At 40.2% G+C, this 19,266-nt stretch overlaps 1 protein-coding gene across 2 annotated transcripts in view; it reads right to left on the bottom strand.

The window, feature by feature from the left end:
* Nucleotides 1-19,266, bottom strand: part of ssbp2a (single stranded DNA binding protein 2a) — a 192,971-nt gene that overhangs the window by 92,156 nt on the left and 81,549 nt on the right. For both annotated transcript variants that reach the window (XM_061906332.1, XM_061906330.1), the window contains exon 2: nt 11,032-11,104. In XM_061906332.1, the coding sequence (XP_061762316.1) occupies nt 11,032-11,104 (73 nt within the window). The remainder of the gene's footprint in view (nt 1-11,031; nt 11,105-19,266) is intronic.

The raw sequence follows: 19,266 nt of genomic DNA, 5'->3' as shown, positions 1-19,266 counted from the left end.
CATTCACCGGTCCTGATATGGAAGGTACTTTTCCTTGTTGGTGTCTCAAGAAGGGTGGAAATACAAGAACGCACACAAACATACACACACAGGCACACACACACACACACACACACACACACACACACACACACACAGACACTCAAGGTCACAATTTTGCAAGAAAAACTAAGAATATTTTGCGGTATTATAATGAAAGTCGTAATTTTACTCAACACAAGTCAAACTGTCAGGCTTGCCACTGACAGTTTGTTTGTGTTTTAGTTTCTCCTCTGTGTGTTTAGTATTTCCTGTCCTTAGTTCCTGTCAGCACTCTTATTTTGGTTCAGCTTCCTGTTTGTCTCCATGAGTGCTTTGTTTCCCCTCAGCTGTGGCTGATTGGCACCTGGCCACACCTGATGTCAATCAGCCAGCTCCTATTTTACCTCCTTTGTTCCTCCAGTCAGTCCTGGATTATTGTTGCTCTTATGTCGTTGCTACCTGTCGTGATTTTGTCACAAACGTTTACAAAAAAAAAACTAAACATCTGTGCCAATGTTGGAATTTTACTGAATAACAGTTGCAATTTTACAAGAAAGGCTTAAAATATTGGTAATTTTATGAAGAGTCGTAACGTTACCCAACAAAAGTCCCAATTTTACAGGAACACTTTAAAATGTTAGCAATATTATAATAATAATCCAAATTTTACTGGGCAAAACTGTAACAAAAGTCATCATTTCACTCAAAAAAATGACATTATTTTACAAGAACCACAAAAAAATGGGTGATATTGTGATAAAGTCATAATTTTACATTTTGCATTGAAAAGTAATAATTTTACATTAAAAAAGTAATAATTTTACAAGAAAATATTGCAATATTAGAGAAACAGAAAGAATATGAGAAATCGTTATCAATTTTTTGAGAAAAAAGTTGACACATTGCGAGAAAAAACAGTTTTCAGTCATCTTATTTTGGGGGGAATTATTTGTTTGTAATTGGTTTTTAATCTACATTATTTATTTCAAGTTAATACATAATGTCTCTATATACATATTTATTTTAATTAATCTTGGTCTTAGGGGGCACATTTCAATTAATTGTTATTACATATGTTGGCCAGAGGGGGAGCACTTCATATTTTTACACACACTTGTTATTTCCGACACACAGTCAATTTGAAAAATCCCCTCTTTTTGGGACCACCCTAATTTTGATAGATTTTACCACCAGGTGTGCAAATGAGACATTCTCTATTAGATGCAATGGTTTTTTCGTACTGGGACCATGATTTATGTCCTAACTTGTTCACCGGTCCTCATATAGAAGGTACTTTTCCTTGTTGGTGTCTCAAGAAGGGTGGAAATACAAGAACGCACACACACATACACACACACACACACACACACACACACACACACACACACACACACACACACACACAGACACTCAAGGTCACAATTTCACAAGAAAAACTTAAAATATTTTGCGGTATTATAATAAAAGTCGTAATTTTACTCAACACAAGTCAAACCGTCAGGCTTGCCACTGACAGTTTGTTTGTGTTTTAGTTTCTCCTCTGTGTGTTTAGTATTTCCTGTCCTTAGTTCCTGTCAGCACTCTTATTTTGGTTCAGCTTCCTGTTTGTCTCCCTGAGTGCTTTGTTTCCCCTCAGCTGTGGCTGATTGGCACCTGGCCACACCTGATGTCGATCAGCCAGCTCCTATTTTACCTGCTTAGTACCTACAGTCAGTGCTGGATTATTGTCGCTCTTGTGTCATTGCTACCTGTCGTGATTTTAACACAAACGTTTACAAAAAAAACTGAACATCTGTGCAAATGTTGGAATTTTACTCAATAACAGTCGCAATTTTACAAGAAAAGCTTGAAATATTGGCAATTTTGTGAAGAGTCGTAATTTTACCCAGCAAAAGTCACAATTTTATAAGAAAACTTTAAAATGTTGGCAATATTATAATAATAATCCAAATTTTATTGGGCAAAACTGTAACAAAAGTCATCATTTTACTCAAAAAATGACACTATTTTACAAGAACCACAAACAAATTGGTAATATTGTGATAAACGTCCTAATTTTACATTTTGCATTGAAAAGTAATAATTTTACCTTAAAAAAAGTAATAATTTTACCAGAAAATATAGCAATATTACAGAAACGGAAAGAATATGAGAAATTGTTCCCAATTTTCTGAGAAAAAAATTGACACATTGTGAGGAAAATACTGTTCTTTGTTATTTTATTTTTGGGAGAATTATTTGTTTGTAATTAGTTTTTAATCTTCATTACTTACCTATTACATTACGCCTCTATATACATATTTATTTTTATTAATCTGGGCCATAGGGGGCGCATTTGAATTTATTGTTATTACATATGTTGGCCAGAGGGGGAGCAGTTAAAAATTTTACACACACTTGTTATTTCCGACACAGAGTCAATTTGAAAAATCCTTTCTTTTTGGGACCACCCTAATTTTGATAGATTTTACCACCAGGTGTGCAAATGAGACATTCTCTATTAGATGCAATGGTTTTTTTCGTACTGGGACCATGATTTATGTCCTCATATGGAAGGTACTTTTCCTTGTTGGTGTCTCAAGAAGGGTGGAAATAAAAGAACGCACTCACACACATGCACACACACACACACACACACACACACACACACACACGCACACACGCACACACACACACACGCACACACACACAAAGTCAGAGTGATGAGAATTGGTGCCAGCTAATGATGTAACCTTTTCCATCCCCGTGTTCTTTGTTCTCCTCTTAGTTACCGCAAGCCACTAAAATGGCAATTTATTGTTGTCTTGGTCAAACCACCACCATCGACTGACCTCCTTTTCACCTCCTCACCTTTTTGCCTCATCTGAACCACGGTGAGGACACACTCGCATTGAAGGGAGAGTCATGGAGGCGGAGATAAGCACGGGCGAGGGATCCAAAAAGGAGCATTAGTGGCGATCACAGTCAGTGATATCACGGAAAAGACATCAGCTTTAAGACGTCACGCTCAATGTTCTCTGGCGTCAGTTCTTTTAAATTCCTGCACCGACATTAAAAAAAGCCTATCGTGTTGGCTCAGCAGTATTGGTCCCAGCTAATTCAATCAGCTGTTACATTTACTGGACACACTCTCGACAAGGCTAGGTTGTTTGTTAGAATGACCTCAACATGCACCACATGTACATGTATAGCATGCTGGGGCTGGCCAACAGTCCCTTATATAATTGTATGCTATACCGGTACTAGTATAGTATCGCGGTACTAAAGAATAAAAAACGGTACTATACTCTGTTTGAAAAGAACCGGTTCACAATTTAAAACATTTTTTAACAGGAATGACAGCGCGCGGTCTTGTCGGGACATTGCTGGGTTTACAAGCAGAGGAGCATGTTCAGCAGCGCACAATCACGGAGTACCTACAAGCAGATATGGTGTGTAGACAGAAAAAGGGAGAATGGACGCATTTTGGCTTAAAAGCCAAAGATAAAGGTGAAGTTATAACACTGAAACGCCCTCAAGGAGAGGTGCTTTAGGACATGGCAAACTAGCTAGCAGCTAACATCCATCCGCAGTCCACAGTGTTTTAGCTTCTTCTAAATCACTAATCCTCGCCTCCATGGTCACTAATACAGAGATAAGGTCCTAAAACTATCAGTGTGGTGTTCAGTGAATAATTTTGCACTGAACACCACAAAAAACCAGGAACTCATTTTTGACTTCAGGAAAAACATTGCAGACCCCGCCCCCCTCTACATCAACGGAGGAGGTAGAGAGAGTCAACTCCTTCAAGTTCCTCGGCACCCTCATATCTGCTGACTTGTCCTGGACCCAAAATACAACTGCGGTCATCCGGAAGGCCCAGCGGAGACTCCACTTCCTGAGGGTGCTGAGGAAGAACAGACTGCAGAGACAGCTGATGGTGACCTTCTACCACTCGGCTGTCGAGAGCCTGCTGACGTACTGCATAACAGTGTGGTACGCCAGCTGCACTGAAGTAGACAAAGAGGCGATTGAGAGGGTTATAAAGTCTGCATAAAAAATCATCGGCTGTCCCCTGCCCTACCTGAAGGATTTACACAACTCCCGTTGCCTCAACAGAGCAAAACACATTACCAAGGACAGCACACACCCTGGCTTCCACCTGTTTGACTTGCTACCATCAGGCAGGCGCTACAGGTGCATCAGAGCCAGAACAAACAGGCTCAGAGACAGCTTCTTTCCCAAAGCTGTCACCATGTTGAACTCTAACTTATAATAATAATAATTCACCCCTATACAATATCATGCCCTAATACCCTACTGTGCAATACTACCCTTCGAGTGCAATACGTCCGACACTGATTGTTATTTATTACTTCGGTACACTTTTCTTGTTCTGTATATTGCACGGTATTTTGTATTTCTTTAGTGTTTTGTATATTGTACAGGATTGCTTATTATTTTCTGTTGGATAGTAGTCTGTTTATTTCAATTGTTGGTTTTTCCTCTTATGTTATTTATTTCACCCCATATTTGTTCCCACTACCGCACGTTAAGTTGGAGTCTTTAATCTCGTTATATGCAAATATAATGACAATAAAGTCCATTCTATTCTATTCTTCTAATAAAGTAAGTTTCTTCCAAGTATCATCTCTGCAGGACGAGGAAAACTAAACATGCTTCACTAAACAACGTAGGAGGATACAATAGCTCACAGGCATCACTGCTAACAAAAGCTAGCGCGCCTGAATGTAAACAAATGCCATTGGTGGATCTATGCCTGACATACACTGTATTGATACCAAGTACAAGTGTATATCTCGTCGATACTAATATGATTACATCAATATTTTTTATCATCAAAAAATATTTTTTCTTTTAAAAAAAAATCACGCTGTGTTTATAAACTCAGTAAATGACCAATGTATGATCCTGTAACTACTTGGTATCTGATCGACACCTAAACTTGTGGTATCATCCAAAACTAATGTAAAGTATTTGGCAACAGAAGAATAAGTGATTATTACATTTTAACAGAAATGTAGATAGAACATGTTGAAAGAGAAAATAAGCAAATATTCAAAGTAATAATACATTTTTAAAGCTTGTCCTTTATAATTTTGACAAAATAATAGAATGATAAAAGACACAATATGTTACTGCGTACATCAGCAGACTATTTAGGGGCCTTTTTTTGCCTATTTACTATTATCAATAAAGTTGTATCGTATGTTGACTATTTTATTTAAGGACCTTGTTCTTGATTGCAATAATAAACATATGTTTAATGTACTCTAAGATGTTTTAGATTAGATTAGATAGTACTTTATTTTGTTTTGTTAAAATAAAGCCAATAATGCCATTTTTATGTGGTCCCCTTTATTTAGAAACGTATCAAAAGTATCTAAATACATTTTGGTACCCCGTACCAAAATACTGGTATTGGGACAACGCTAGTTGCTTAAAAAAACGAATCGTCCCACGTTTAGAGTACTCGTTCCGTATTGAGTTGTGAAGGGACGCACTTTGTCCCTTTATTTTTGTGACCGTGAGAGTAAACAAAAGTCTAAAATATAATAGTTTGACTTTTCTGTCATTTTTGAGTATTTTGCCGAGTGGCTTTTTTTTCCTCAAGAAAAAAGGAGCAGTCAGGGAAGCGACATGTTGCTTTCACACCCGCCGGAGATGTGCTAACTTACTTTATTTAGGAGTGTCATTTAGCAACTCTGCTCTCTTGTTGTCGTTACAGTAAAAATGTCTCGCCCTCAAAACACTAGTTGTACATCTAAGTGGTTGAACAGAAACACAGCCTCTATGATGGAGACCAGAGCCGCAATAACTCAAGTGGGGGCCATGGGGCTGAGGGGGGTTTGGAGGCTCACCCCCCGAAAACACAGTTTTAAAAAAAACAACAACAAATATATATATATATATATATATATATATATATATATATATATATATATATATATATTACGGATGCGCGGATAGGCAATTATATCATCCGCATCCGCATCTCCAAAGTCGTTATCCACCCGCCGTCCACCCAAACCAACATTTTATCAGGACCGTACCCGCCAACCGCCCGCTGAAATACTTCAGGGTTGTCCGCCTTTACCACTCACAGAGGTATTTATACCTGTTTCACAGAATAACGATTACAATTGGAGCCGCTAACGTTCCCGCGACTCTCCAATAACGTTCATCCTGATTACAAGAATATGGGCGTGTTGTGAAGCCATTGCCTTATACACATTCAACAACATTTACGAACGGATTGTTGGTCCGGCAACATGTTGTGTGCAGTTTCCGCAATTACAAGTTCAAGATTGAAAGGCATACTTGGTGATACAGAGTACACTGATGGTTGTGATATAAACAATTTTAACACGCTTACTAATATGCGCCACGCTGTGAAGCCACACCCAACAAGATTGACAAACACATTTCGGGAGAACATCTTCACAGTAACACAACATAAACGCAACACAACAAATACCCATAATCCTTTGTATTCATGACACTTCATGAATATATTTTACACCCCCGCGCCCCCAACCCCGCCCACCTTACTGACTCACGGGGGAGGGGGGGTTGCTGCTAGCGGGGTGTATAAAATAGTCAGGAAGTGTCATGAATACAAAGGATTATGGGTATTTGTTGTGTTGCGTTTATGTTGTGTTACTGTGAGGATGTTCTCCCGAAATGTGTTTGTCGTTCTTAATTGGTGTGGCTTCACAGCGTGGCGCATATTACTAAGAGTGTTAAAATTGTTTATATCACAACCATTGGTGTACTCAGTGTCACCCAGTATGCCTTGCAGTCGTGTGCGTGTTGCTGCAGAAGCCACACACAACATGATGCAGGACTGACAAGCACGTCGTACATGTTGTAGTAGGCGACAAAGCCAATGGCTTCATAGCACGCCCTAATACTTATTATCTGGGTGACTACCGGCAGTCATTCAGGAGAATATTAGCGTCTCTTATTGCCTTCTTCGCTTTATGACACGGGTCTTAAATGGCACTTTGAATGGCAAAGGATACCGATCACAGAACCATGCATATCAAATATCTCCGGATGGTTCAACCGCCACCCGCCCGAATCTAATTAAAATCTATGTTTTCGTCATGTCAACCTCCCGACTCGCGGTTTATCCACATACTCCGCGGATGAGACCGCAAACCGCGCATCTCTAATATATATATATATATATATATATATATATATATATATATATATATATATATATATATATATATATAATTGGCCCTAGTGTGTGAATGTGAGTGTGAATGTTGTCTGTCTGTCTGTATTGGCTGTGCAATGAGGTGACGACTTGTCCAGGGTGTACACCGCCTTCCGTCTGATTGTAGCTGAGATAGGCGCCAGCACCCCCCGCAACCCCAAAAAAAGTGAATAAGCGGTAGAAAATGGATGGATGGATGGATGTATATATATATATATATATATATATATATATATATATATATATACATATATATATGTATGTATTAACGTTCATGAGTACAGTTCTTTCGCGAGTGTAATAGTAGCCAATCAACTTCAAGTAAAGTGCTGCCTGTGAGCAGTGGGAAAAAAACTACACTACAGCACAACACTTTATTATAGTGATATGTGTGAGGACTGTGTGGCATAATGACGCCGGATTTGTTCCTCCGAGGATGCGTCGGGCAAACACACAGCCTGAGGTAAGATATAAAGTATTTATTTAACGAATAAAAGGCTAAGGAACAAAAACACTGGTGCTAACAAAAACATAACAAATGGCGCTGGCATTGAGGCTAGGAATATGAACAGAAACACTATACTTGGCACGAAGACACAAAAAGGCAAAAACAAAACAACTAGCATGAAAGCTAGGAATAAATAAAAGCTTAGCGTGGAAGCTAGCAAGAAAGAGCATGAAAAAACAAGTCATCAGCAGTTGCGTGAAGGCAAACCAGAGTCCGACAATGAATGACGAAAAGGGGCGAGCTTAAATAAGGGAGGTGATAACGAGAAGCAGGTGTGCGTGGAAAGCAAGGGGCAGGTGAACTAATAAGCTACCATGGTGACAGAATAAACAGGAAACAAGGAAGTCCAAACAACAGAATGTCATACAATAACGGAACAAAACATAAATATGGAATGATCTGGACAATATGACCTTTATGAGAGTGACACTACATATTCTTATAGTGACGTTTCACTTCATGAGAGTGACACTACACTTTACTATAGTGATATTAACTTTATGAGAGTGAAAATTCTCTTTATTATAGTGACAAACATTTTATGGTCACGACACTACACTTTCAGATAATGACGTTATTATAGGTACACTACACTTTGTGATAAGGACACTACACTTTATGATAGTGACACTACACTTTATGATAGGTACACCACACTTCATGATAGTTACATTGTAGGGCTTTCCAATAGGTAGCTGGTAATACATTGACCAATGGGTTGAACACTATTTGTTTCAACACTTATCAGATCTCAAAGTACTAAAGGAGAACTGCACTTTTTGGGAATTTTGCCCATCATTCACAATCTTTATGAGAGACAAGAACACACATATGTCTTTTTTTTGAGGCAACTATTTTTGAACAAATTAGGATTCACAACCTTATACTTTTGAAGCTGAATATAAGGAGGATGAACTTTTGGTTCTAGAAGCGAGTACAGAGAAAAGCTGGAACATTAGAGCAGACGGAAGCCTGAGAAAGTGAGGTCGGCGTGACTCATAGCTCATGTGGAGTTTGTAGCCAAGCTATGCAGACATAAAATGAGTGCTTACCCAAAATAAACTGGAAACGTCTCCGGTCATACACACAGCACATCATGCGTGTTACAGTACATATGCTATCAAGCTAGCTGTGTACAAACAAAACATAAAATGTGGGCTAATACTTTACAGATACTGTAAAATGATTGTTTATGTTGTTCAGTCAGTACAAATCGGTGTCCTATCGCATTGTGTTGTGAACTTGTGAATTGCAAACTCAGACGCTATTTGGTTGCTGACAAAGAAGCTAGCTTATCTCTCACCATGGTTAGGTTTTACGGCTAATACTGTCGCACGCGGATGTGTTACTACGCTAGAAAAATAATTCCCTAATGTTCACTCTTACACTAACAATGTAGCTACAACATGGTTATTATAGAGGTTACTGAAAGTAATAAAATTATCGTTAGTGATTTTCTGATATATTTTTGAAGTGATTTAGAGGTAAAATGGATTTCTCCCTGCGATAAGATGGCGACTTGTCCAGGGTATACCCTGCCTTCCACCCGATTGTAGCTGAGATAGGCACCAGCGCCCCCCGCGAACCCAAAGGGAATAAGTGGTAGAAAATGGATGGATGGATGGATAAATTGCTCCCATTAGCTGCATTGCTAGCCACATAAAACAAGCCGATTTTTACAAGTTAGAATGCATAAAAATAAGAAACCTTTTGTTATCTTGTCTCTCATAATGATACGGCGGGGTTTACACAGCTTGCTGCGCGGTTCGTTCTCCCGGGATGCAAACGGAGAGGACTTGCAGGTAGGAAGTAGGAACATGATTTAATCTTGAAAAAAAAATCAAAGAGGTACAAAACAGAAAACAACCGACGGATCAAGGTACCGATAGCACTTGAAGCTAGACTTTGCATGAGCTAGGAGGCAAGCAAAACATTTGTAACAGTAGCGTGAAGCAAACAAAGAAGCCAGGACGAGTGATCGGCAAAGGTAGGCTTAAATAATGTCTCTTCATTACAAACAGGTGAGCTTCCGGAACAACAGAGGCAGGTGAAAATCATAAGTAGCCATGGTAACAAACTCATTGCAGACAATGTGGTCCTGATGGCTTCATCTGGCCGGGATCTTCAGCTCTCACTGGATCGGTTCACAGCCGAGTGTGAAGCGACCGGAATGAGAATCAGCACCTCCAAGTCTGAGTTCATAGTTCTCTCCTGGAAAAGGGTGGAGTGCCATCTCCGGGTTGGGGAGGAGACCCTGCCCCAAGTGGAGGAGTTCAAGTACCTAGGAGTCTTGTTCACGAGTGGGGGAAGAGTGGATCGTGAGATCAACAGGCGGATCGGTGCGGCGTCTTCAGTAATGCGGAGCTGAGCCGGAAGGCAAAGCTCTCAATTTACCGGTCGATCTACGTTCCCATCCTCACCTATGGTCATGAGCTTTGGGTCATGACCGAAAGGATAAACTCACGGGTACAAGCGGCCGAAATGAGTTTCCTCCGCCGGGTGGCGGGGCTCTCCCTTAGAGATAGGGTGAGAAGATCTGCCATCCGGGAGGAACTCAAAGTAAAGCCGCTGCTCCTTCACATCGAGAGGAGCCAGATGAGGTGGTCCGGGTATCTGGTCAGGATGGCACCCGAACGCCTCCCTAGGGAGGTGTTTGGGGCACGTCCAACCGGTAGGAGGCCACGGGGAAGACCCAGGACACGTTGGGAAGACTATGTCTCCCGGCTGGCCTGGGAACGCCTCGGGATCCCCCGGGAAGAGCTAGACGAAGTGGCTGGGGAGAGGGAAGTATGGGATTTTTTGCTTAGGCTGCTGCCCTCACGACCCGACCTCGGATAAGCGGAAGAACATGGATGGATGGATAAATTTAAGCAATCATTTTGTATACTCAAGATAAAACATATTTTATGCTGTTGATGCTGCGATTTCACACACACACACACACACACACACACACACACACACACACACACACAAGGAATATTTCAAAAAAATATTTGCCATGTATTGGTATTAAATTCTAATTCAATTCTGCTTGAGTTGAAATAGTATAAAATGTGTTCGTAGATTATCAGTGATTATATAATCCACAAAGGTCGAATGGATGCAACTTTGAAACAAACAAGAAGAGTCCAGTTGCCTCAATTCAACCTTATAAAAAGTCAATTCACACATATAAAAAAAAAGGCTTAGAAAAATGAGGTCGACCAGCCCTTCAAGGTGTCCCTTATTTTTTTTTTTTCCCAGGGAGTTGGCAACCCGAGAGGTGACTTACCTCTGAGAGGAAGGTCTGTGCTGACTTCTGGGCTCCTACATGCAGCAGATACTCGTACACATACAGAGCCAACCTGCACATAAAATACAAGGATGGGCTAATTAGTCTACTGCTTTAATATGAGACACTCTGCGTTTATGAGCAATATAAAAAGTAACAAATGTAGTAAACTGCTGTAATATACTTATAGTTTTCTGCAAACTCATTGAAGTCAGCTCAAGCTACAGCTGCTAAACACTTTGACTTCATCTATTGATTTTTACGGCTTATCCTGGTCAGTCGGGGTTGTGGAGCGCAGGAGCCGAAAACCAGCTGACAATATGTGATAGGCTGGCTAAACCTGAGGCTGGTCGTTAGTCAATCACAGAGTACGGAGACAGAAATTCAGTCCCAGTTCATTATTTTTTTATCGTTGTTTCATATTACTGTTGTGTTATGACCAACATGGTAGAGCATGTGGTTAGGTGAATGGGTTGACTCTTGTTTTTTTCTGATATCTAAAAACATGGAGAGTATGTTACACTAATTGAAGACTCTAAAATGCCCGTAGGTGTAAATGTGAGTCTTTATGATCCTTTTATTAACGGTTGACCAGTCAGGGATGACTCAACCTCTCAACGAAGTTAGCTGAGACAACGCTCCAGCTCTCCCTTGACCCTGAACAGGGTAGGCCGGTGGTCAGCAACCTGTGGCTTATTAGCGCCGCCCTAGTGGCTCCCTGGACCTCTTCCAGAGATGTGTGAACATGGAAAAAGATGAAAAAAATATATATTTTTGGTTGTGATATATTTTCTGCAGGAGGAAAAACAAAATGCAATCTTTCCTAATTGTTAGAAATCCCACTATTTTTATGAAACATGATTCACTGATGAGAGTATTTGGCAAGCACCATTTTGTCATCGTAGCTTGTTTGCATGTACAACTTTCTCTGATGCTGCCACAAAAATACTTTTTATGCCACTTCTTTTTTGTCTAATTTTGTCCACCAAACGTTTTATGCTGTGCATGAATTCACAAAAGTGAGCATTGTTGAATTTATTGATTCCCTGGAGTGCTAATCAAGCATGTTTGGTCAGTGCATCGGTGGTACAGAGGTTAGTGCATGTGCCTCACAATACGAAGGTCATGAGTAGTCCTGGGTTCAATACCGGGCTCGGGTTCTTTCTGTGTGGAGTTTGCATGTTCTCCCCGTGATTGTGTGGGTTCCCTCTGGGTACTCCGGCTTCCTCCCACCGCCAAAAACATGCACCTGGGGATAGGATGATTGGCAACACTACATTGGCCCTAGTGTGTGAAAGTGAGTATGAATGGTGTCTGTCTATCTGTGTTGGCCCTGTGATGAGGTGGCGACTTGTCCAGGGTGTACACCGCCTTCCGCTCAATTGTAACTGAGATAGGCTTCAGCGCCCCCCGCGACCCTGAAGGGTATAAGCGGTAGGAAATGGATGGATGGACGGTCAGAGCATGACTGCAAGCTAATCGATGCTAACATGCTATTTAGGCTAGCTGTATGTATATATTGCATCATTGTGCCTTGTTTGTAGGTATATTTGAGTTCATTTAATTTCCTTTACTTATGTCCTCTGTATTTAATTTATATTTGCATGTCTCATGACATACTATCTGTATGGAATATTGGATGCATTTCTGATAGTTGTCTGTGTGCCATGTTGTTCCAGACCACAGCAAATGTTACCCAGCTTGCACAGATTGTAATCAACCCTTAGAAGATGACAGATGATTGGAATTTTACAGGTTAATGTATGTAAATATTTGTATAATGAACAACATTCAATTACAAACAATAAGCAAGATGAAGACTACAAACCCCGTTTCCATATGAGTTGGGAAATTGTGTTAGATGTAAATATAAAAGGAATACAATGATTTACACATCAGTTTCAACCCATGTTCAGTTGAATGCACCGCAAAGACAACATATTTGATGTTCAAACACTTATTTGGAACATCCCACAGGTGTGCAGGCTAATTGGGAACAGGTGGGTCCCATGATTGGGTATAAAAGCAGCTTCCATGAAATGCTAAGTATTTCAGAAACAAAGATGGGGCGAGGGTCACCAATTTGTAAGCAAATTGTTCAGCGGTTTTAGAACCACATTTCTCAACAAGCTATTGCAAGGAATTTAGGGATTTTACCATCTACGGACCGTAAAATCATCAAAAGGTTCAGAGAATCTGGAGAAATCACTGCACGTAAGCGATGATATTACGGACTTTTGACCCCTCAAGCGGTACTGCATCAAAAACCGACATCAGTGTGTAAAGGATATCACCACATGGGCTCAGGAACTCTTTATAAAACCACTGTCAGTAACTACAGTTGGTTGCTACATATGTAAGTGCAAGTTAAAACTCTGCTATGCAAAGCAAAACCCATCTATCAACAACACCAAGGAACGCTGCCGGCTTCGCTGGGCCCGAGCTCATCTAAGATGGACTGATGCAAAGTGGAAAAGTGTTCTGTGGTCTGACGAGTCCACATTTCAAATTATATTTGGAAACCGTGGACGTGGTGTCCTCCGGAACAAAGAGGAAAATAACCATCCGGATTGTTATAGGCGCAAAGTTCAAAAGCCAGCATCTGTGATGGTATGGGGGTGTATTAGTGCCCAAAGCATGGGTAACTTACACATCTGTGAAGGCACCATTAATGCTGAATGGTCCATACAGGTTTTGGAGCAACATATGTTGTCATCCAAGCAACGTTATCATGCACACTCCTGCTTATTTCAAAAAGACAATGCCAAGCTACGTGTTACAACAGCGTGGTTTCGTTGTAAAAGAGTGCAGGTACTTTCCTGGCCCGCCTGCACTCCAGACCTGTCTCCCATCGAAAATGTGTGGCGCATTACGAAGCGTAAAATACAATAGCGGAGACCCCGGACTGTTGAACGACTAAAGCTCTACATAAAACAAGAATGGGAAAGATTCCTCTTTCAAAGCTTCAACAATTAGTTTTCTCAGTTCCCAAACGTTTATTGAGTGTTGTTAAAAGAAAAGGTGATGTAACACAGTGGTGAACATGCACTTTCCCAACTACTTTGGCACGTGTTGCAGCTATGAAATTCTAAGTTAACTGTTATTTGCAAAAATAAATAAAGTTTATGAGTTTGAACATCAAATATCTTGTCTTTGTAGTGCATTCAACTGAATATGGGTTGAAAAGGATGTGCAAATCATTGTATTCTGTTTTGTTTACCTCTAACACAATTTCCAAACTCATATGGAAACGGGTTTTGTACATTGACAACAAAAATTCTGTTCAATGGTGTAGCTGTTTCTGAGAGTTTTCATACTTTAAATATGTTTCATAAATAAATAAATATTAATGAATAAGTTAATGATGCAGAGTTATAAAATATTATTAGAAAATGTGTGATTGTAAAATCTCCTGAGCAAAATGTAAATGTATTGTGTTAATTGTGTTGCAAAGCGGAACGATTGTTGTGATGTTGCGACCACACGGACCGTAAACAAAGTAGAACATGCAAGAGGGGAGGGTGCTTGAGCACGTTGTCTTCAGCTCCTCAAATGATTTGAGTGTATTCGTTGATTTGTGTAAAACTTCAGGCAAGTGATTGTTAGAACCTCTTTTCGTTACAAGCAGCCAACGAGGTATTGTATTTTTTGTAATTTAATTTATATCCAAGTGTTTATTGATGTAAATTCAAAGTCTGATGTACTGTATTGTACTGTATTTGTAAGTTCTCACGGCGTTGGTGTTGGCGTTGGTGTGGAGGCGTGTCGGCGTGGATGGTGTATACAGCAAGAAGGAGTCAATAAACGCCCGTCTTACAAAAAAAAACTTCCCTGTGTTGCCGTGTATCGAAAGGAGCTACAAATGGTCCAAGTTCATTTTTTATATTCCAGATAATGTCTAAAGTTCATTAGAAAAAGGGGAAAACAAGGTTGATAGGTCCTGAAAGGGGAAAAAAAGTATTTGATATCCTCTACCGCAGTGAAGTCACCTTAATCATCAATCAATCAAAGTTTACTTATATAGCCCAAAATCACGAGTGTCTCAAAGGGCTGCAAAAGCCATAACGACATCCTTGGCTCAAATCCCACATCAAGGCAGGAAAAACTCAATCCAATGGGATGGCAATGAGAAACCTTGGAGGGGACCGCAGATGTGGGGACTGCATGCGCTGCTTAAGAACAGGAAATTGAGGCTACATTTTTTACATACTCGACAAAAAACGTAAAATCGTTGTCAGGCCAAGTTCTGCTGATTCATGAGAATTTGAAATAATCACCATGAAAAACTAGAACCATCCGCCCTCGGATCAATGTTTCAGTCTGGGGGTGTAAAGGTGTTATGTTACTTGCTAGAAAAGACCATTACTTAAACACCACTGTCTGTCTGAGTATTGTTGCTGACCGTGTCTATTCCAAAACGATCAAAGTATGATCACATATTTTAAGAGGGGAACATGTTGCAGAGCTAAACTAATCATCTAAATCAAGGGTGCCCACACTTTTTCTGCAGGCAAGTGAAGTGAAGTGAAGTGAATTATATATATATAGCGCTTTTCTCTAGTGACTCAAAGCACTTTACATAGTGACACCCAATATGTAAGTTACATTTAAACCAGTGTGGGTGGCCTTGGGAGCAGGTGGGTAAAGTGTCTTGCCCAAGGACACAACAGCAGTGACTAGGATGGCAGAAGCGGGAATCAAACTTGCAACCCTCAGGTTGCTGGCACGGCCACCCTACCAATCGAGCTATTTTTAAATTGACCAAGTCGAGGGGATCTACTTCATTCATATATATCCATCCATTTTCTACAGCTTGTCCCTTTTGGGGTCACGGTGTGGTGCTCGAGCCTATCTAACCTGCTTTCGGACATAATTTATATTTATCTATGTAAGAAAGAGACATTTTTGTGAAGAAGTTTAAGGTGTTTAATGATAATACAGGCATGTTTAACACATGTAGATTCCTTTCTTTCATGAAGACGAGAAAATTTTTTGGTGTATTACCTGATTTTTATGACTAGCATTGATTGATATCAGACAGTAGTGATGATAATGTGCACATTTTCAAATGGAGAAGAAAAAAAGTCCTCCTTTCTGTCCAGTTCTACATGAAAGTGGTTGGTTTTTGGCATCTTAAATGTCCAGCTTCAATACTCCTTTTTAAAATCCTTTACAAGAAATACATTGGCGGAAAGCTCCGTCACTTGCTAGCTTGTGCACGCTAGCTTTCTGAGACTCTTATTTTGTTAGCACAGGCAGTATGAAGCAGCGCTTTTATTGTGAAGACAGTAACTGTGCGGTCGCTCTTAGAGTTTTGACGGCAAGTACGGCGAGATAGTCTGTTGAAATAAGAAGTGTTTCTCGCCTTCCTGTCGGTAATTTTTTCTTAATAATGATCTGGCAGCAGCCAGCGTCATCTCACAAGACCCTCGAGTGCCGTGAATGTCAATCAAGTGACAAAACTGCCATATGGCGGACCAGTACTTTTCAGAGGTGGTATAGTCCCGAAAATGATTCATTAGTATCATAGGCGCTGGTTGTCCTAGAACCCCCTTGGAAAGACACTACAAGCCTGCTAAATCTGGTCCAGACTCCCCTTAAAAAAGAGTAAAAATAAACTAAGTCCCCAGACTGTCTGGCCGTCTTGAAGACGATGGACTGTGCACCTTTCTGCTCTACTCACAGGTTTGTCTCCTCCATCTGTTTCACTTCCCATCTCCTTTGTCAGGTCCATCCTTGTTTCCTGCTGCCAGACCGACAACATCCATTTCGCCCTGCCTTCCTCGCTGCCCGTGTTGCTTTAATGATATGTGGAGTTGCGCTGCGCCACGGCCTCTTTTGTGTCCCTTTCGTCCCTCATGCTGCCTTGTCGTTGCCATGTCTCGCCAAAGAGATAGAGACAGAACCTCGTACAGGGACCAGTTCAACAAAACAACGAGAAGCTCTACAAAACTCCCAACAACCTTGAGAACTGAACATGAATAAAACATGTCATGTCCCACTACATTTTTTACCAGGCATGGTAAAACATGTCAGGGAACAACGTAGTTTTCTGTCCAAGTCTATACGTATCTCTAACTATGCGTGTTGTGTATCTGCATTGATACAGTATATTCACAGAGATAACATGATACTAGGGATGGGAGATGTACCCAGTTTGTAAGATACAATATATTGCCAAAAGTATTTGGCCACCCATCCAAATGATCAGAATTAGGTGTCCTAATCACTTGGCCCCGCCCCAGGTGTATAAAGTCAAGCAATATAAACTCAGGAAATATGTCCCTGGACACATGAGGACTTTGAATATGACCCATGTATGATCTTGTAACTGTCAGGCTTTCCCCTGACAGTTTGTCTATGTTTTAGTTTTTCCCTCTGCATTTGTCTTTGTTTCCTCTGTATGTGTGTAGTATTTCCTGTCAGCGCTCTTATTTTGTTTGTTTCCTGTGTTTCTCCCTGGGCGCTGTTTACCTTCACCTGGCCACACCTGGTGTCAATCAGCCCGCTCCTATTTAAACCTATTTTGTCCTCCAGTCGAGTGCTGGATTACTGTCACGTATTGCATGTCGCTTTTGTAATGTATTGTCGCTCCTGTCGTGTCGTGTCGTTACAGCATAGCAGTAAGCTATAATTCGTAAGATGTTTTTAGCTTACTGTTTTTTGGTTCCCTGCTTCCTATTTTGTCTTTGTACAACACGACTTCTGTTCCCTGTTCTGTTTATGCTAGCCTCCATGCTAAACCTTTTGTTTTTGCTAGCTTCCACGCTAAGCTCCTTTTGTTTGTTATCTGCCTCGTGCACGCTTTTTGTTGTACCCCTTTTGTTTGTTCTTGTTAAGTTTTAATTAAATCATGTTTTCTTATTTAATGCCTGCCTCCATCTCTGCATCTTGGGGTTCCCCACAAACAAATTCTGACAGTAACGACTTAGTATCGGATTGATACCCAGATTTGTGGTATCATCCAAAACTAATCAAGTAAATCACCAAAAATTATTCCTGGGCGGGGCCACCACTGCTGCCCACTGCTCCCCTCACCTTCCAGGGGGTGATCAAGGGGATGGGTCAAATGCAGAAGGCAAATTTCACCACACCTAGTGTGTGTGTGACAATCATTGGTACTTTAAAGTAAAGTATCATACAACAGAAGAATAAGTGATTATTACATTTTAACAGAAGTGTAGACAGAACATGTTAAAAGAGAACGTAAGCAGATATTAACAGTAAATGAACAAGTACATTAATAATCCATTTTCTACAACTTATCTTAATCATTTTGACAAAATAATAGAGCGGAAAATAACACAATATGTTACTGCATACGTGAGCAGACTAAATTAGGAGCATTTGTTTGTTTACTCACTACTAAAAGACACTTTTATTTAAGGACACGATTGCAATAATACACATATGTTTAATGACCTGGAATATTTTTTTGTTAAAATCAAGCCAATAATGACATTTTTTGTGGTCCTCGTTATTTAGAAAAGTATCGGAATACATTTTGGTACTGGTACTGGTACAAACATATTGATATCGGGACAACAATAATTAGAGTCACATTCTTGTTGTTTGAATATTTAATGTTGTGTTTACACATTTATATTATGGTATGTTGTTTGCAACGGGAAAAGCTGTTTGTATCTCCCTAATTAGCATTTTAAGCTAGTAAGCCAACAGCATCCTAGCTTCCTTTATTTAGTAAATGAGCGATGTGACGGTTGGTGAGTTTATCGACGAGCAGTTAAACCACGGTTTAACAATAGTTTTACTTTCAAACGGTAAGACTAACTGTTGGGTGTTTTACCTCAATTTATCATGAATTAAATCCCTGAATTGGTGTGGTCACTTCAGTCAAAACGAAAGGAACACGTTGAGGAAACTCACGGGCGCCTAGATGGGAATTACAAAGAATATTATTAGATTTTTTTTTGTATTAGCTATGAAAGAGTTTGTAGACAAGTCCATCTCCGAACTTGATTTAACAGCTAAGACACAAATTAGACGTCAACATCGCACTACTATCTTTGTTAATATTCAACACAGAGCAACAGGAGGCAGAGCTGGAATTGGACCGATAAGCAGAAAGCAGAGGGACACGTTCTGTAAAGGTAAGCATTTATAATCGGCCAAACTATGACTACTCATTCCCCTTAAAAGAAAGAGGGCTTAAGAAGGTACGTTAAAACCACTCACTTTGCTCGCTCATTGTTCATTTCCCACTTGTTCGCTCGA

This window comes from Nerophis ophidion, linkage group LG07, assembly GCF_033978795.1.
Source record: "Nerophis ophidion isolate RoL-2023_Sa linkage group LG07, RoL_Noph_v1.0, whole genome shotgun sequence".
In the NCBI taxonomy this organism is placed as follows: Eukaryota; Metazoa; Chordata; class Actinopteri; order Syngnathiformes; family Syngnathidae; genus Nerophis; species Nerophis ophidion.
The sequence above is the reverse complement of the archived record's forward strand: the minus strand, read 5'-3'. Positions and strand labels throughout refer to the sequence as shown.